Source organism: Manis javanica, chromosome 7 (assembly GCF_040802235.1).
Source record: "Manis javanica isolate MJ-LG chromosome 7, MJ_LKY, whole genome shotgun sequence".
NCBI lineage: Eukaryota > Metazoa > Chordata > Mammalia > Pholidota > Manidae > Manis > Manis javanica.
The window spans coordinates 27,042,144-27,062,119 of record NC_133162.1 but is presented as its reverse complement, the minus strand read 5'-3'; the positions used below and the strand labels follow the sequence as shown (position 1 = coordinate 27,062,119).

The following is a 19,976-nucleotide window of genomic DNA, read 5'->3' as shown; positions in this document are numbered from 1 at the left end:
CCGCCTCCTGCAGAAAAATTTCTGCCACTAAAAATGAGCTCACTACAAAAAACTGACATACCTTATGTGAATACAAACTGTCATGAAGGGATAGTTCACAGAAGCAGTAAACAGGACAATCAACACCCCCAAGAACTGGAGATCATAGAAAAATCCAAAAGCAGCTATCAAATAAGCATACTTAATATACTTTTTAAAAAAGATCCTAAAAAATATCAGTTTTGCATGTATCACAGTTCTAGGTCCCATGTCCCCTTCCCCACCACTGCTCAGCAAATCCTCAGGTAACAGAAATCAAAAAGGTCAAAGAATGAAGACCACACTATTGCTTTGGGGTCCAGGAGTCATGGAGGGAGCTTTCAGGCTTCCTGGAAGTAGAACCTGTCCCCTGCTTATCCAAGCTCCCAGACTGCCAAGTCTCAACAAAGAATTGCCCTTTTTCTCTGGAAAAATGTCTGAACATTGGAGAGCTATGGACAAGGACAGTACACTTCTCCCCAGTGAGAAAAGAGCCTTGTTAGCCTCCCAAACCTTGAGGAGTAGGGGAAAGGGAGAAGGTGATTTTATTCAAGAGTTCGGGAGAGAACTTCTCTTGATGCCTAGAGACTGAAGCTCTGAGGAATCTATGGCTAAGATCTGTATGAGATGCAGATGCTGCCACAGAGGGAAGTGCCCAGGGCAGGGAAAGGGACCAGTAGATTCTTGTAGGGGCATATTTGAGCAGAGGTAGGGGAGGCCACTAAGTGAAGTTCAATGCTGAAAAGCAGAGGCTGCCTCCCCCTCCATCCCACCACCAAGTCTGGAGGCTTGTGAGAGCAGCAGTGAGCAGACTCTGCGAAAGGGCTGCAAATGCTTAGGAGCCCAGACTCCCTGCCCACATCTGGGATGGTCAGCAAAGTGGCTTTTTAGTAGAAAGAGGTGTGGACCCTGGAAAACCCTCCCTCCTCCTGCTTAGGGAGCCCTGAGGACCTCCAGAAACTGTTTCTTTCCTGTAGTTAACAACCCCCTTCCAATGTAAGTGCATTTCCCTCCATAAAACAAACAGCTCAGCCCTCTGCCAGCCCCCTCTGGGGGAGGACAGGGCAATAAAGGCTGAGAAATGTTTCTGAAGGAGGCTGGGCATCTCCCAGCCTTGTCTGTCAGCTCAAAGCCCCTGATTAGCTAGAGGAATTTAGGGCACAGACATCAGAGTTCCCCTCCAACCTTGAAAGGAGAGGGCCAGGGCGACTTTGGACAAGCAGCAAGTCAGAGTCCTTTACCATGGAGGCCAAACCAAACTGAGGGCTTCCCCTCAGCATCCATGGGCCCTAGACCCTTCATTAGGCTGAGAAGTCCCAGCAGTAAGAAACTAGCCTCCTCCAAACATCCCTGAGGCCTCCAGCCACATCCCCAAGGACCTCCAGCCCCCAGACCTCAGCTCTGATTTAATTACAGGGGCATTTCCATAGCAATGAGACATTGACAGATACTGCCGGTGCCCTGGGCCTGCAGTCTAGGGAGTCATTGGATCAGAGCTCTTTCCCTTCCTCCTTTATCCAATCTACCTCCAGAGGGAAAGGATATTGAAAAGAAGAGGTACTAATTCATTCTAGAACTGAGAGAGTCAAGTCACATTTGAGCAGAATGAAAACTATACCCACCCAGCCTCAGCTCAATCCAACATCACATCTGTGCGGCCCAGGCATCCCAGTAGTGCTGGGCTGTCCTCCCCCGTGGGGTGCACTGGCAGAAGCACAGGGGGCTTCTAATAGAGCTGCAGAGGGGAGGAGAGTGGGAGGGAGGATGATGGTATGAAGTTTTCCAGGAGTCTTTGTAAAGATGTAGTTCGATGGTCTTCCTAGCCAACCTTTGGCCTAACACATTTGGCCCAACACCTTGGGTGTTCCTCTCCACTCTTCAGTTCATCTCTGCCCTCCATCCAGGAGAACCAAAATCCGAGCATACCAAATGGACTGTGTCCGGTACTCCACAGCACGGTACTGCTAATTTGTTTAGAGACCAGGGAGAGAGGCCAGTTTGAATCTGAATCAAAGTATTTTCAAGAAAGCAATGATCTTTATTTCAAGGGCCTATAGTAGCCAACTCAGGCTAATAAAAGGTTGCCCTGTAGAAAACACTGGGCACTGCTTTCATGATAAGTTAGGTTGTAGGAAACCTTTCAGCTGCTATAAATGTTTAGAGATGCTTGGGATGTCTCAAAGAAGAATCCTCAAAAAGTTGAATGCTCCTGCACTAAGCCTGTTTGCTCCATTGTTTGGCACCTTCTAAGAAGAAAAAGTTGGCTAAGTAAAAGTAAAATCAGTCAACCCAACCTTTCCAGAATGATCAGAAATCTTAAATAGTGGTATCCCAATGAATGTTACAGGTATGTTTTGGGACCAAGGGCTCAGAAACGTCCTGCTGGCCCCAAAGCAGCTTAGGCAAGGTCTGAAAGCCTGTTCTCCCAGAGAGCCAGCCACCCCCAAGGTGACAGGAAGACCCCCCTCTCTCTCCCCAGGGTGATCAGAATCGTTCCTTCTCCTACTATTACCTGTAGCCTCAGGGCAAATGAGCCAGCACTTTTTCAACCCTGAGCTTTTGGATGCAAGCCCTACCACTATTGTTACTTCTGAGAGGGCTTTGCATGCCTTCAGTCTGGAATCCTCCCCTCTCCTCCTCCGTGCTGGCAGGCAGGGAGAGAGGGTATCTGCGGCTGGCTCTGAGAGCAGCCTAATGCTCCAGCAGCTTAAGTGGCCGTTTTCCTTGGGATTAGGGTTTCACTTACACACAGCGCCTGAAAAACACTGCGCTTTCGGAAGGATTAGAGCTGACAATTCAGTGCTCTCAGAGAACAAAATAAAGCCGGAGAGGAACTGGGAGACCCGGAGTATCGTGAGACTGTGCAAACAAGCTTAACCTCTGCCCACCCAGCAAGAGGGTCTCTCTTGCTCTGAGCCCATCGGTGAGCCTGGGCCCAGCTTCCGAAGCACTAGCACCTGCCCAACTCCAATCTTCATTTGCAATTTGCTAATGGAGCCAGAGAAAGCCGAATGGGGAAATTAAACCGGGAGAAGACTGGGATGTCTTCCCCTCTCCCTGGGCCTCAGTTTCCTCCTCTGTAATATGAGGGAGTTGGACTAGAAGAGAGCCAAGTTCCCTTTCAGCCTTTTGAAAACGTGATTCTCCCCAACACTCCTTAGTGTTTTCCCAGGATCCTGAGGCTGCAGCTCCATCCATGGTCCAGCTGAGTTGGAAGGCAGCTGCCTCTGGTGGGGCGCTAAGCCATATGCTATCACTGTCCAGATGTGGGCAGTGTGCTAGGAGGACAGGTGGGAACAGCAGGACAGGTGTGTCCAGCAGGTTGGCTGTCGAGTTGCAGACTTCACTGAGCTCACACGGGTCTGGACAGCATCCCTGTCTAGGACACACCAGGGACTAAAGTTCTAGCTGTTGGTGGGAAGCAAGCTCAGCGAGGAGAGCAGCCCCCTCTGCTGGCACCCAGAGCAGGCAAGCCTCAGGATGCTGTGGGGCCAAGACAGTACCTGGGGCTGGGGGCCCTCACCCAGGCACCTCTGGCCCTAGAGAAGAAAACTTCGGGAGGACTTGGAAACCTGGGAAATAAGAAACAAAATGAAGTATGTGGGAAACTCTTTCCCTCTCCTTTTAAAGAATCTTTGACTGACTTAAAGCTTGTTACTTTAGTGTATTATGTATAGCTTAATTGTTATAAAGTGGTCATAATTGGCATAGTAAGTATAAATGTACAGTGTATTTTAGGCAGTAATTACTAATTTAATAACTGTGTATTCTTGGAAGTATTATAAATGCTTGTGTCAAATGCAGGCAGAGACTGCCAACCTTGAAGCAATATAATGTCTTCATTTTCGCTACCTTATGAGACACAGACAAAACTTGAGGAAAGGATAGTAAAACAAGAGTTATGTTTTCTGGCCTTAGGGTCCTCCAGAGTGTCAAGAAGATAGCAAAAGTGCTCATTTTCAGAGAACGATGCTGAGGCAAAGCATCTCTCAACTCATTGAATATAACTTTTGCTGTATAAATCTATGTCTAATAAGTCTTGCAGTCTGAGCCATCACTGAGCCAGCACATCTCTGTGGCTTTGGCAATGTCCCTTCTATGATGTCCTTGGCCTTCCAAATGCTGACATTTTCCTGACTTTAGATATAAACCTCTCTGCTTCTTCACATGTTATTTTGCTGTTCTTTGTATGATCTTGTTTATTGGTACAATTTAAGTAGTTTCAAACAAACCAGTATCTTTCTTATGCCAAAAAATAGATGTTCTTTCAGTCTTTTATAAAGTCTTTTAAAAACAGTTAATCTTTGAGTCACAAATGCTTTTGAGAATATGGTAAAAGCCATCTAGATATCATATGTGTGTGTCTATAACATTTTATGTATAGCTTTATGTCAGCTCCCTAAAGTGTATCTATGGAGTTCTACAGGATCAGTGAACCCCAATTTAAAACCCTTGCTATAGAAAATGGAAAAAACTGAAATGCACAACAAACAAGAAATGACACGATGTTCTGTTATAGGAAGGATTTGCTTAGCATAATCCCAGGTTCCTTTCCTGGACCAAATACCTATTTTTCTGGGTCTACAATATTTGAGAATGTCATTCTAGAATGAATTCCCAAGTATACTGCTTGTTCATGTTCTGCCATCTACTCAGTGTGAAACCTTGGACATAATACTTAGCCCTTCTAAGCTTTAGTTTCTCATCTATAAAATGGGGATTAAAAACAGATTATGAGGATTAAATGAGATAATAGATAGAAAATATTTAGGACAGTTCCTAGCATATAGTAGGTGCTCAATGACTGCTAGCTAGTCTAGGTGCAAGTAGAAACACAACTCTTAGACCTGACAAAATAGCATAAATTATCTGGCAACTGAAATTTGCCAATTTCTTAATAAAGTCCTTCACTTTGCTTTTCTCTGTACTTGTTAGAGCAACTGCACTTAGATTCTCCAAAACAATTGATTTGATCTGGCCCATTTGGTAAGGAATGTCTGACAAAAGTGCCCTGTCTGATTCCCATGTAGTGATTGCTGTAGAAATTGGCTTTAGAATCTTCAGGGACTTCTGCAGTTGAACTGAGAAGACGTCCTCATCAAGTACAGTGCTTCTAACACTTCTGGGTACTTTAAGATTCCCAACTACTACGGTTTCTTGAAGAGCCTGTTTGTTTTTTAGAAAACTCTCAAAGGAGATTAATACTCCACCCCATGGAGTTTTACTACAGACTTTTGGTGTCAGTATTTTATTCTTTGTGTCCTGTTTTTCTTGCCTTATCTTAATGACCGTGGTGACAATATGAGTTTTGCTTGTTGGATGACTTCTTTTCATTTTCTTTAGCTCTTCTGGGGATTATCTGGCTTAATGTTATCATTAAAAGACAGTGTGGTATAGACAGCTTCAAACATTGGCTTTCTCATCTTCTAGCTCCGTAGCCATAGGAAAGTCATTATGCCTCCATTTTCTCAACTTTAAAACAAGGAAGTTAGACTGGTCATCTCTAAGGCTCTCTCCCTCCTTTAAAGCTGTCATCTCAGGAAGCAAGGAGCCACATGAAATGTCCATCCGTTTGTAACATGTGGGCTTTTATCCATTTGTGATTCTTGGTGCTGTTTTCATGCTACTGACGTTGTCAGTGAGCAAAACAAGTACTTTACTGCTTTCTATCTTCTGTTGGATGGCGCATATTTTATAACTTATGTATTTTGCCATGTAGCTGTTTTCTCCATTCTGTGCTTTTGTTTGTCTTAAGGAGGTGGCTGTGCTGTCTTACAATTTTAGAGTCTGTCTCTGCTTCCATTTGTCCATCTGTCTGTAGTAATGCAAGTCCCAGCACTCTGTTAATACCTCCTTGCACAGATCCCATTACCCATTCGTATTCTCTCACCAGAAGAGCTTTGCTCAGAGAATGCTGCTGGGCAAATGGCATGATGGTCTTAATAATTTGAAAACTTCCTGCAGTGTGTGTTTTCCATTATTGACAATGGTGTTCCAGAAAAATATATGACTCTAGCAAGAGTTTGTTCAATTTTTTCCTGCTCTTCAGTACCACCTGTGTACTAATGAAGCCATTGAGAGTGCTTTATATGTAGTAGCTTGCACCTTTGTTGGTTTGGGGGTCCTGAATGAGCACCTCTTGGTGGTGCTACTGATGTTACAGAATCTGCAATAAAAGCACAGCTGTATTCATAACATCAGGAAGCTTGTATGCCTTTTGCTCCTCATGGGCCTCTTCTTTAATAATGTCTGAAAAGCACTTCCCTGGTTCAGTGTTTAAAACAGAATTTAGAAATGTGTCTTTCAATCAATGGTTCTGTGGGGGACTCTTAACATGCAAAAGTTTCTGTATGCTGGAAGTTGGTCTTACCATTTTGTAAGAGAAAAAGCCAGTGGCAATAAACATTGCAAGAAGGGTGACTCCAGGTTAGCTAGAAACACCTATCTACTCATCCAGACTCTCTTCCTCTCTCCTGAAGATAAGTCAGGGGTTGTGTGATAAAACCTTAGATTTCAAGGAATTCATATCTGACAGGTTGTTGGAACTATGCAGCTGAAAATTAGAATTCTGATGCATTTAAATTCCTGTTTATTAAGAATGAAGCATACTTCTTTTCCTGGCTGCTTTGTTGACATTAAGATTGCAAGACCAGGAAGCATTGGGTTCTCTTTCTTTCTTTCCAATTTCAAAACTTCTACATCTTCCCTAAGCCTCCTCTGTCTTGGGATGTTTTTTTTTAACCAATAAATGCCATATTATTAATCTCTCAAGGAATTGATAGATATTGCAGCCCTTGTCCATTTCAGATCCACTCCACTGAGAGATGGCTGGGAGGCGTGTAACCTTTATTGACAACAGAAATCAATGAAAAAAACCCACAACAAAGCAACAGATTGTTTCTTATATCTCTCCGCGAGTCTGAAGTGATCTCTTGTCTGACATTGTACTCCATTGTTTGTTCTTGAGTTTTAGGAAATATAAGATATTAGCTATAGTAGATAGGTATAGAGGGTGGTCATTCTATTGCATGAGTAAACTAAGTCACAATACATGAGTCCTTCACTGTAAATCTTTCATCATCCTATAAAAATCCATATTCCATTGTCAAACTATTTTTAGAGAAAAAGCAGATTCTAACATTTACATTTTGTCCCAGCCTTTACTACTGCTTCAAAGGAGAACAACACATATGAAATGATTAGAAAATAATGTAACCTACCTGGAATTGGCTATAAGTGCAATAGAGTGATAGAGAATTACCCAACAAGTACTTATTTCGCATCTACCATGTTCCCAACTATGCAAGATAGGCAAGCAGAAGACAGGGCCCTGCCCTCAGTTTGATTTGATCTTTTGAGGAAGCCATAAAATGACACAGCAGAGCTGATGCATTATGACCTGTAATGACATTATAAAATAAACCTGGAATATATAAACCTACACATTATAAACCTGGTAAACCATGGAGCACAGACATTATAGCGTAGAAGAGAAAAACTTCCTTGGTGAGTAGAATGGTAGGGATTTTAAGGAAACTGAGGGAGAGGAATAAAATGATGCAACAAATCCAACAGATGTTGCGAAGGAGAACTGACAGCACTTGGTGACAGACTTCATATAAAGGGGGAGGGAAAAGGCTATATCAGAAAGGAATACAAAGGTTTTGTCTGCTGGTCTTCAAGAGTGACTAAAGGGAAAATGAGTCTGCTTTTATTCCTGTTAGTCTTGAGGTGACAGTGGGACAGCAAATGAAAATGTGCTGCAAGTAACTGGAAATGCAAACACCTGAGCTGTATCTCTGTATGCTTAGGAGAGGATGAATCACTCAGATATGTTAAGGTAGGGTGAGGAAGTCAGACGTCTCAGAAGTGGGAGGTGAAGTCAACTTCAAGGGGAGAGTGGCAAGGAAAGAGAGAGGTGCTTTGGATAGCCATCAGGAGGATGAAGACTAGGACAACTGGTGAAAAGAAAGTAAACTGGGCCAGAATGCATAGGTCTCTGACTTTCTCCAGCCACACCTTGCCTTTCTGCCATTGGACAGAGGGACTAAACTGAGAGAGTGGCACTGGCTGAAGAAAAGGATAAGGGAATCTAGGGAGGATAAATGGGACCCAGGAGACTCAGGAGAGCAGAAAGTAGTCTCTAGCGCATGGGAACATGGGAGAGGGGAGAGGGCAAATAATTGTCACTAGAGATTGGAACATGCTACATTGCAAAGGGAGGTGGTGACCCCTACGTGGCAATGGAGGGGACAGGCAAGGGAGGGAGGCCACTCAGGGGCAGCTGTGTTCCCGAGGAGATGTCTGTGGACCATGGGTGTCTCCCTAATACTGGCTTGCTTTGCCTTCACTCCAGGGCACTGCTAAGGAAGCCCTGCCTCCCACCCTCCACACTCTAGCTAATAGAGGCCTCCAGGGACAGGAGTCCAGCAGCTGGTTGGGGGAGCAGGTTTGCTCATTGGAACTTGATCTGATCTATTTGCATTGTTGGCTCAAAACTCCTGATTCTATTCTGGGATGGTTTTCTATCATTTAAATGCCATAAACACAAACAGCACAATAGCCCACTAACTGGCCCCTGCTCTCCACACCTGGCAGGCCCAGTCTGCAGCTCCATTTGGAGAGGACCATCAGTCAATCAATATGGTGGTAGTAGGGTGTCCTCCAAGCTTGAAGGAAGGATGGGATATTAATGAGGGGAGAGGGAAGCAAGAGGATAGAGGTCCACTGAGCTACTGGAGAGACCACAGCCAAATATGCTGGGAAGGAGGAGGAAAACCAGGCCAGCACCCTCCTTTCTCCCTCTGGGTTTGGGCTACAAAGAGACAAGCAAAGGTAAACACATATACAAGTGCAGACAGAGAGAAGGCCTACAGTATAGGTGCATACACACAGCTGATCATAGGTCACACAGTTAGGTAACAAGTTTAGACACATGTGAAGGCACACCTGAACCTGCTCAGTCAGACATACCCCCACATAACTGCACACATCTCCTCCTCCTTCCAGAATTTCCTTTCCATGGAGTACCCTGGTATGCTTAGAGGCACGCCCCTCTCTTCCAGGCCTCACCCCTTCCCCTTTGTGTTTTTCCAGGTCGTGACATGGCGAGCACCACCCTGCCTGGTTACCCCCCTCACGTGCCCCCCACTGGCCAGGGAAGCTACCCCACCTCCACCCTGGCAGGAATGGTGCCTGGTAGGTGACAGTGCTGCAGCTGCCTGATTTAGGTGGGGGGAACTAAATTGCGGGCGAGATTCTGAATGGTCTGCAGTCTGAGGCTGGGGGTGGTGGGGAGACCCAGCACACCCTCCCCCCAAACCACTGCTATTCTCTCCCTCTTTCTCCCCAGAGGCTGCGATTAGTTCCTTATCCTTCCTCAGGCGCAAACCAGAAAGGAAGTTTGCAGAAATGTCCCCTTGTGCGCACCCCACTGTACGTCATGGCCCCTCCACAGTGCCCAGCCACCCGACCTGTGCTCCAGGAGCACTGAGCCTCAGCTCTGCCCTCAGGGCCCCAGCCCACCCCCAGCCAGCTGACACTGCTTGGAAGAGCCTGCCCTGGTTTCCATGGAAACTTGGAGCCAAGAACCATTTCCAGGGGCATGTCAGTCACTCAAACAAAGCCAATGTGGTCCACACCAACCCAAAGGAAGACCCCACCCCAGGCCGGAGGGAGCTAGTCCCTAATCAAAGAGGAGCAGAGAGAGGGCAGGCTATGGTAGGAACCAGAGAGACTTTGGCTTCAGAGACAAGCTAGAGCACCCCCAGTTCTCTTCAGAGGAACTTGGGTTCTCATTGCTTCTCTGGAGCTCAGGCCCATCCCCTGGTTGAGAGGAGCTGTGTTTGGGCTGTGTGCACCAGAGAGGCAGAGGCTGTATTTAGCGTCTGGTGACTGAAGTTGGAACGTGTGCTCTTCCCAAACCCCACCCCAGATTGGGAGCCAGGCTTGAAGCCAAAGAGAGTTGAAGCTCCTCTTTGCATAAACACCAAAAAACTCATGTCTTAAAAAGGGTGAGTCTCACTGGGCCTGCACCCTACTCCTGCTGGCTGCCCTCTTGTGTGCCCCTCTCCCTGAAAGCTCCTCTCACATCGGAGGTTGTGGAGATAGAAGAGGGTGACTGGTCCTATTCCTGGGCCATCCATCTAGGCACAGCCCTGGTTAAGCAGAGCTTGGGGGTAGGGAGCAATGGCAAAGGGGGAGGTCGCTGCAGGGTGTTGTAGAATAAGGGCTGAGGGGAATTAGAGGAACTGGGTAAGGAGAGCTGGGAGTTGTGGGCAAGGGGATTCCTGCCCAGATTTGGCATAGGACTAGAAGTGTTGGGGACAAGGAGATTCTTCCAGGGAGGTCCCAGCAGTGGGCAGGTGGAGGCTGGAGAAGGTCTTAGAGAGGTGGGGGTGCGGGAGAGGGGAGTTTGCAAGGAGGTGGGGATGAGGAGAGCTGCAGAGAGCTCATGGTGGCAAGGGGGGAGTCGTTAAACAGAATCTAGTGCTGATGAGGAAATTACACTTGTTTCATTAGCGATGGGGAAGGAGATAGCTCAGTTCCTCTTGGTCACAGTTGAGCTCAGAAGCTCATTATCCTGCTGCACGCATGCTTTCCCTCCTCGTCAATAAACAGGCTTTCCAGTGGCTGCATCCCCCACCCCCACCCCAGCTCCCTCTCTGAGAGGGGCCCCTTCTCCTCTACTTAACCCGCGGTTAGGGATCACTGTAAACAGTCTGGGGTCATCACACAGGAGAAAGGGCTAGGGGGAAACCCGGAGGCCTGGCCTTTCTCCCGCGGAGGGAGGGAAGTAGCTTCCGACGGCTCCCAGCCCACGGGGCCCTCCATTCACCGCCCCAGACCGGCAGGCAGTCCACCTGCTTCCCGCCGCCTCCTTCCCCTGCTGCGTGGCCCATGTACCGAATCTCTCGAGGGAAAAGCGCAGGGGGGTATTTCCCAGCAGAGCCCCCACCCCTTGCATTGGCACTGTGCTGAGATGCCATTCTTAGGACTTTCTGGGACGAAGTGTCCCGAGGGCCTTTCGTCAACACCCTCCCCTTCTTCCACCCCTTGGGGCTAAGGCTCCTAGAACCAGTCTCCACTAAAAAGGCCCTAGCCCCCAACGCAGCGGGGTAGGCACGCCTGGACCAAGAACAAACCCTTCCTGGGAGGTCTGAAGCCCCTCCTCTGGGGGAGCCCCGGGCGGGGTCTGTCTAGTAGGTCCCTCCATGCCCGCGTGCGAGGCGCATCAGTGCTTCTGCATCCCATTCCGACCCCGGCTTTGCCCACGCGGACCGGGTGGATTGCTCTGCCCCTGCCGGGCCTGCCCGCCAGCAGCGAGATTTGCCCTGCCTGCTGCACCTGCACCTTGGACCCGGGGGAGGCCCGCGGAGCGCGCCCAGGCGTTGTGCGCGTCTGATCCCCACTCCCCCACCCTCCCGCAGGGAGTGAGTTCTCCGGCAACCCGTACAGCCACCCCCAGTACACGGCCTACAACGAGGCTTGGAGATTCAGCAACCCCGCCTTACTAAGTGAGTAACGCCACCTGGCTGGCCGGCGGCTTGGCGCGTCCGCCCGCCGACCCGCTCAGCCGCGCTGCTTCCAGACGCGGGTCCCACTCCCTGCGGCCCGACCTTTGGGGGCCGGGCCGGGCAGGGTCGTTAGTGCGGCCTGAGGCCCCGGCCCCATTGAGGACTCCCGCGCCTCCCGCGCTTCCCTCCCGACGCCTCTTTCCCCGGCCGCTGGAAGGCTCTGGGCCCCCCGGAAGGTCCGCAGTCGGGCGGCGGCCCCTCTCCCACGCGGTGAATGAAGCTCTCCCGGGGACGACCGGCCCCACACGCCAGCCGAGGTCTCCCTGCCCCATCCCGCCGGCCCCAGCCCCGGGAGGTCTTTTCTTTCCTTTTTTGTTCTCCTGTTGTGCTCTCACCCATCCCATTCTTCTCCTGTGTTAACTTCCAGGTTCCCCTTATTATTATAGTGCCGCCCCCCGGGGCTCCGCCCCTGCCGCTGCTGCCGCTGCCTATGACCGCCACTAGTTACCGCGGGGACCACATCAAGCTGCAGGCCGACAGCTTCGGCCTCCACATCGTCCCTGTCTGACCGCCAGCCCCGGAGGGACGGCGCACCGACGCGACGCGACGCCCCCGGGCCACCGCCCCAGCCCCACCCCTATACCAGGACCCCTGCAGCCCTTCACGTCACCCCGTCCAGGGCCGAACAGGAAGCGTGGAGCCGCGGGCGGGACCCTCAGGGCCGGGCCTGCCGCCCCCCAGCCCCGCCCGCCGCCCCTCCCCGCCTGCCGGGACTGCGCCGTTCCGCCGGGAGGGCCGAACCCAACGCCTCGGCCTCGCCCGAGTCAGTCCCGAAGGGGACCAGCCGCACCGTCGGACTCTGGCCAGGCCGGCCGCTGCCTCGGGGGACACGTTTCTGTGACACACAATCAGCACGGACTGCAGCGCGGCCCAGCCCCGGAGCAGCTCTCCTCGGCCGCCCCGGCGCCGGGAGGCTTCGCTGGAGGGACTGGGCAAAGGAAATAAAACGGTTTTCTGCAGAAGGAGGAAGAATCTCCTGCCTAACCCTCGGAGAAAAGTCCTTAACCCCCGGGCCAGCCGGACTGCCCCCACCTTCCAATGTGCCCTACTCCAGCAGGTGGAATGGCATGGGGGCCGGGCGTTAGGATCGCGGGTTGGGGTCGTCAGGTCTTTCCAAAGTTGGGACCAAAGACACGCAAGTCCCAGCAGCTCGCGCCCACCAAGTCCGACTCCTGGCTCTTCCCTGCGCCACCTGAACTGCACGGTTCCCCAGGGCCCAGGCATCTCTGCTAGTGACCAGACTCTCAGCCCCATCCTGCCCCTACCTCAGTGTCTCAACAGTCCGCTGACCTCCCCGTTTCCCCTCCTTTTCCCATCCCACGACGCTCTGCATCTCTCCTCCCTAACTCGTCGCCCTATGCGAGGCTCTCTCCCTTGCCTGCTGCAGAACCAATTTCCGTAGGCCGCGGGGCGTTGGTCTTCCCCGAACAGTTACTTGATGTCCCCTCTCCCGACAGCCTCTCGATCCGCCAGTGGTAGGAGCAGGTTCTGAGCCGGCGTCTGAGCTGCGGCGAGATGGAAGTGGGGGGCTGCCCCACCCCACCCTCACACACCAACCCCCAGCCTCCTCCTCCAGCAGGAACCGAACAGAACCGCAAAAAGTACATTTATTTAATATGATGGTCTTTGAAAAAAGGGGGGAAAAAGACAATACAAAAACCCAACAGGCTGCTGCTTTATAGGAAGACGGTGTGCCGTGTGAAGGCGAAAACCCGTGTACATAACCCCGCCCCGCCCCGCCCGGTAGAGTTCCCGCTGCCCGCCCGCCTTGCCTGTAGATACGCCCCTCTGTCCGTGCTGTGAGAGTCGCCGCTCGCTGGGGGAAAGAGGGAGAACACAACTACACGCCCACTAAAGCACAGCACGTCCTGGGGGAGGGGGGCATTTTTTTATCTTACAAAAAAAATTACGAAAGAAAAGAAATCTCTATGCAAAATGACAAACATGGTCCTGTGGACTCCTCTCGTCTCTGTTTTGTCGGCTATTTCTCTGTGATTCCGTGTTTTCGGTCTCCCCCGCATCTCTGCCCTCTCTCCATCCCTCTCTTCGCTTCTCTCCCCCTCTGCCTCTCTCCGCCTCTGTCCCTCTCGTCTCTCTGTCTCTGTCCCTCCGTCGGCCTCTCCCCCCAGCCCTGCTCCGGCCGCCTGGCCCTCGCAGGCTAGCTCCGAGGGGGCCGCTCCGCCCGGGGCTGCCCCCTCGCGGCCGCGCCCGCGCGCCCTGGGCCGCCCGCCCCGCCCCGTAGTTGCTCTCTCTCGGTAGCGGCAAATGCGCCCTGCATGTCTCCTCACCCGTGGATCGTGACGACTCGAAATAACAGAAACAAAGTCAATAAAAGTGAAATTAAATAAAAAATAAATAAATAAATAAATAAATAAATAAATAAAAATCCTTGAACAAATCCGAAAAGGCTTGGAGTTCTCGCCCAGATCTCTCTCCCCTTCGAGCCTTTTTTTATTTGAAAAGGAAAACGAGAAAAGAGACTGATTTAAGGGAACAGCCGGCGCCCAGCCAGGTTTCCTGTGGCCCGAGCGGGGCGGCGAGGGCGCCAAGGTTCGAACTCCGAGGCCCGGTCCATTCCAGTCCTTGTGGAGCTGGCCGGGCAGGGCCCCATAACCAGGACCAGCCGAACCCTCCAGAGATCTCCGATAGCTCTGGTCTCCTTAGCCACTTTCAGCGCTTCGGTTGGTTTCAATTCTTTCTTCTTTCTTTCTTTCTTTTTTCTTTTCTTTTCTTTCTTTCTTTTTCTTTTTCTTCTTTTTTTTTGTGCACATGAGAAATAAATAATAATAATAAATAATAATAATAAAAATAAAATTTTGTATGTCACTCCCCATGGCTCCAAGTTTGTCTCTCCTGTCTGGGACAGGCCTCCCCTCATGATGCGAAAATAACCCCTTCAATGATCCTGCCAACTACATTCTCATTGCGACCCCCTCCCACCCTTTTGCTAAGACCCTCTCGAGAGCCTCAATTGAAGGCAGGCAAAGGCCCATATGAGTCTGTACTTAAGTAGCCACCTTTCCCCACCCACCCCGTCCTTGGGCTAGGAGTTTTCGCTTTCCAAAACTTCAGGATAAATTGGAATTACTCATCGATACCAGGTCGATTCTGTTGCCCTGCCTCTCCACCCGTACCCAGATTTAAGGATCAAGCTCTCAGAACTTGACGTTGGTCGAGGATTGTCCAACTATGGATGCTCCAGGATTGCCTGCCCTCCTGTCTACTCCCTCCACTCATCCGCGCAGCCGCAATTTTATCCCGAGTCTCGCACAGAGACCGCGGAGACTGCAGGCACTGGCCCCAAGTTTTCTCGCTGCGCATTTACTTCTGGGCCTGAATAGGGCCCAGCCCCACGGAGATCGGGGAGAACCTGCCGGCTCGCGGGATCTTGCCCGCCCCAGGGTGCGTCCCGAAGAGGGCGCTCAGGCGCCTTGTCTGTTGCTCTGTTGGTCCGTGGGTGGCTTCTCTTTCTGTTGTCTCCTGTGCCTCTCTGTCCCTGGGTGGGTCTGGGAGTGGGAAGGTGGGAGTGCTGCTTGTTTTTTCAGACATTCACTGTTCTTGTGCCCGAGTGTCCAGTGAAGGATCTGTGTGTCTGTCCCTGTGTCTCTGTTCCTCTTTGGTGGAGTTATGGAGGGATTGTCCAGGTTGTCCAGGCTGAGATACTTGGGAGGGGTTCCTTCTCCATCCTTTCATCAGCCTCCTGATTCCAGCCCTCCCACCCAGCTTTGACTCAGTCTCCGCCATTGGGGACTTTTCTTCTCTGTCCCCAGAAAACCTTCCCAGCTCAGCTCCTATCTCTGCCTTCCTCCACTGGAAAGGTTCTTGAAGCTCTGAGCTGCCAGAGAAGTCTGGGGGGCTTCTGACATAGCCTGGAGACACACACTAAGGAGTGAGCTTCTCCTATGGCTGGGGGCAGTTCTCCCGCACATCTACTTCCCACCAGGACCCCAGAGACCCATTTCCCCTAGCCCATTGCCCAGCTCCACCTACATCATGCCACTTCAGGAGGATATGCAGGATCCCCAACAAGTCAGTAAGCTCCTAGTTGAGTCCATCTCTTTCCTTCTCCCTCCTTACCTGTCTCCTCCCTATTCCCCATTTCAGTAAATGACAGGCCCACAGGCCCACAGGCCACCCTGCCTGGTGCTGCTCTTCTCCATCACAAGTCTACTGGAAAGTGGTCTTCAAACTTCTTTGATCATACACCATATCAGTAAAAAGAATTCTGAATGTGTACTCTCAATGTAAGTATATTTACTTATTTACAAATTCTATAAATATACTACTGGACTATAATATCATGGATTTTATAAGACAAAATAGAAAAAGAATGAGATTGGAATACATAGAAATAGAAATTCTAATGTCCTCTTCTCATTCCTAAATGGATTATATTTTACACCCCCTGGAAGATGTACATTCCACTTTGGAGTTCTTAATCAGAACCCATCAAAACCCAGCATGGCAGAACTCCTGACTACTGCCTGATGCCCAGTGGGTGAGTTCCTGAAAGTTGTCAGGGCACTGGGTTGGCCCAGTCAGTGCTGCCTTCATCATATGTAGCAGGTTACCTGGCCCCCAGTGCCTGTCTGCCTACAGGGGCCCACAGACTGGGAGCCCTGCCCTGTACAACCCATCCAGTTGGGAGCCAGGGCCTCTTACCTGGGTAGAACTTTTCACCTTCTGTTCTATTTCTGGTCTCTTTCCTTGAGGATCCTGCTGTCTACAGTGACCACCTAAGCCCAGAAGTTTTCATGCTCTGTCCCTCCTGAGGTATTGATTTCTGCTTGGAATCAGCCTGTGGGCCCTCAGAACATGTTCTATACTTCTTGACCAGTTTCCTGTTCTACTTGCAGCCCTATTTACCCATCCCAAATACAAATTGGGCCTGTTCTCCAGCTTCAGTGTTGCCTAGAACTCACCTAATTCTAACCTCTGCTAGTCCTGTCTCCATCCTGCCCCCCACAGATTTCCCAGCTGAGGTATACCAAGGATGACAGAAACAGATGAAAAAAGGTGTCCTGGGTGGAGGGAACAGTATAAGCAAGGGCATGGAGGCATGGTGATATACCAGATAAAATGTGACTGGAGTGTCAGGTACCTGGGGAAAGACAGGGGCTGGCTGGGGAGATGGCAGGAGATGAAGCTTAAAAGTGACTGAGAGCTGGGACACTGTACTGGAAACATCAAAATGGTATCCATCATGCACATGGCTGCTGTAAGGAGGCTGTCCCACTCACAGCTCCTCTTGCCCAAGTAGACACCGTATTTGTACTAATGACTCTGTTAGAATTGGACTCTTGCACAAAACAAGCTGAACCAATCAATCCTCTCTTCAGGACACAAAACTAGGAAATAGGGGGAGTGCGAGGCCATTGGCCATGAGAGCAAACCCCCAGTGGAGGCCCTGGCCAGGGATTACCCAGTCTTCCTCATTTCAGTAAAAGGCAGTTTCAGTCTCCCAGTTGCTCAAGCCCAAAACCCAAATCTTCCTTGACTCCTCCTGCTGTATCCAGCCTGCACCTGGTCCACCAACACAACCAGACTGCTCTGCCTTTAAAATATCCGCAGGATTTGAGCACTTACGGCTACCTGCGCTGTACCATCTGGTCCAAGCCACTGTGATCCTTCACCTGGACTTGCCCAAAAAGTTCTAATTGGTTTTCCTGCTTCCATTTCTTGCCCCACCCACCCAGCAGCCAGAGTGATCCCCCCAAATGTAAAGCAGACCACGTGCCTCCTCCACTCAGAGCCCTCCAGTGGCTCCCCTTCCCCTTCAGAGTCGGTTGGAACCTTAACTCTGGCCTAGGAGGCCTTTGGTGTTCTGGCTGTTGCCCTTCCAAGGCCACCACCTCTGGTAACTCACCACCCATTACTTGCTCCCCTCCCCCCAGTTGGCTGGCTTCTTTGTCTGCTGACCTCCAGGCTGTGCTTCAATTATTTCCAAGAATGAGCCTTCTCAAGACATTTGCACTTGATGTGTTTCCCCCCAGATGGCCCTGTGACTGGTTCCCCCACTTCCTTAAGATCTCTGCTCCAGGGTTACTCATCCACAAGGCCTTCCTTGATCACCTTAAATAAAACAGAACACCCCTCCCCATTGTCCCCTATGCCCTTCCCTTCCTCTCTAGAGCCTTTACCACCACCTGACAGATGATGTTTTATTGGTTTATGTCTTTTCCTTTCCCATCAGAGTGGGAGCTCCATGAGGGCAGATGTTTGTTCTGTTTATCACTGCATCATCAATGCCTGGGACAGTATTTGACACACAACAGATGTTCGACAAATATATGATGGACAAATAAACAAATGAAGTGATAATGAGGAAGAAGAAACGGGAGGCTGAGGCAGGGGAGAGACCCACAAGTAGCGGGTAAGAGATGATAGGAACTCTCAATCACTTTGAGGAGGAGAATGACCCTCCAGAAAGTAGCTGAGTGACTCACCAGGAAGCCAAAGAGGGCACATGGTGGTCCTACTTCTGCAGCTCGGTGGCCCAAGACTCGTGATCTCAGAACTCTTCCAATAATTCCTACCATTACAGTGGGTGACTCCATGTTCCTTACAACCCAAATCACCTGCCATCTTCCCCCAGGGGCCATCAGGGTTGTACCCCTTCTTCCATGGGAAACTGCCCCTCCACCATCCTGTGTAGTTCTGTGGACCTATCAGATGGCCACAGCAGCACCTGACTGCAGCTGTGGGCCTGAGACCTGCATCTGGCCAGTGGGGACCCCAATTCCCTGTCTAAAACACATAGGCCACAAGTTAGGAGCAGAGTCCTCTCAGAAGGTTTGTTAGTGGGGACTGGGAAAGGGAGGACCTCTTTTTCCTTTGGACTGTGTGTTGAAATGATGAGAGCTTTGGGCCCCTAAGGACCAGCCCCTACATGTGGAGAGGGTCTGTCTGGGAGTGCAGTCACACTCAAAGTCAGGCAGGGATGCCCAGAGCTGAGAAGCAAAGAGAAAAAGAGCTCTGGTGGTATTGGAGCCTCTGGAGCCAGCTAGGCCTGAAGCTTGTTTTTGGACTTCCAGGGTCACTAGCCAATACATTCTCCTTTTTATCACTTAAGCAATGTTGAATGACTATCAACAACAACCAAAAAGGTTCTGACTTTAAACAGTTCTGGAGGGCCTGAGTGTCCTGTTAAGGACTTTGTATTTTCTTCTATAAGCAACAGCAGCCATGGAAAGTTTTTGAGCAAGAGAAAATGGCCTAACATCTGCATTTTTGGAAAGCTCTCTGTTCATAATGTGAGGAGTAGGACACAAGGAGAGACAGGGTGCAGAGAGACCTCTGAACCTACTGTGGTGGTCCACACAGAGATGATGTGGGTCTGCCCTACAGACTGGCTCAGGAAGGACACTGAGGTAGAAAATGACAAGGTTATTTTTTTCACTAAAAAATAAATGTGCAGAAAAGTGGACACATTGTATAAAAAAGAGAGAAAATAAAAATAAGTTCATATAGATAGATAAAAAACATTGGAAAGATAAACAGCATTCTAATAAAAAGGGTTGTCTCTGAGTGGGAAACAGTTTGGATGGGGACCAGGTAAGAGTAAGATTTCTATGAGTATATTCTCTTAATGTAATTTTTACTTTATGGAAAAACAAAAACAAAAACAAAAGTAACAGGACAACCAGGTCCTTGATGCATATAAACATAATTGCTTAATGAAAAAAAACACAAATTTTGTGTTTCTTGTGGTAGGAAGGAGGGAAAGGCCGTTGGATTTGGTGAACTGAGGATATGTGGTGGGGCTTTCTGAAGCTTTCCGAAGGTGGGGGAGGGATGGCTAAGAACCGGAGAAGTGGGATGAGGAAGAGTGTAAACACTGCTTTTGAAATGCTTAGAAGGGAGGGAAGGAAGATGGTGGGGTTGGTGAACTTCCAGGCTATGGAAGCCTGCTGACAGGCAGAGGGTGTGAGGCACTGGGAGGAGGCTGTTCAGAAATGGGTGTGAGGGGCTTATGGGAGGAGGCCTGAAAGAATGGGGCAGAAGACAGAGGCAAGCGGTGGGGAGGAACCACAGAATTCTGCTGGGGAGAGGAAGGTCATGAGGGCTGCTCAGGGAGATTGCAGGAGAAACAACTGGTGGCTGCTGAGAGTTGGGGGAGCAAGGCTGGATCCACCCTTGAGAAGGGTAGAGAGTGTGGGAAGAATCTTTCTTGGGGATTCAGAAGGAAATCTGTGAGAGCAGAAGGAGACTGTTGCCAGCCAGCAGCAGGGAGAGCACAAATGGTGGTGGGTCCTTGGCTCCCTTTGCCCTGGTTGGTTCCATCTCTCAGGGCACAGCATCTGGGCCTCCAAGATTACATTGCTGTTCCCTCCCCAACCCAATCTAAATCCCCCTCCTCTGTGTCACCTCCTTGTGTGGTTG

General features: G+C 50.1%; 1 protein-coding gene across 5 annotated transcripts in view; it reads left to right on the top strand.

Moving 5' to 3' along the window:
• PAX2 (paired box 2) overlaps positions 1–12,556 on the top strand; it is an 86,165-nt gene extending 73,609 nt beyond the window's left edge. For 3 of the 5 annotated variants that reach the window (XM_037001374.2, XM_037001373.2, XM_017680230.3), the window contains 3 exons: positions 9,115–9,216; positions 11,448–11,534; positions 11,981–12,556. In XM_037001374.2, the coding sequence (XP_036857269.1) occupies positions 9,115–9,216; positions 11,448–11,534; positions 11,981–12,102 (311 nt within the window). In that variant the 3' untranslated portion in view covers positions 12,103–12,556. Of the gene's footprint in view, positions 1–9,114; positions 9,217–11,447; positions 11,535–11,961 lie in introns of all 5 variants that reach the window. The other 2 variants (XM_017680229.3, XM_017680228.3) reach the window with 1 other exon arrangement.
• Positions 12,557–19,976: the final 7,420 nt, after the last annotated feature.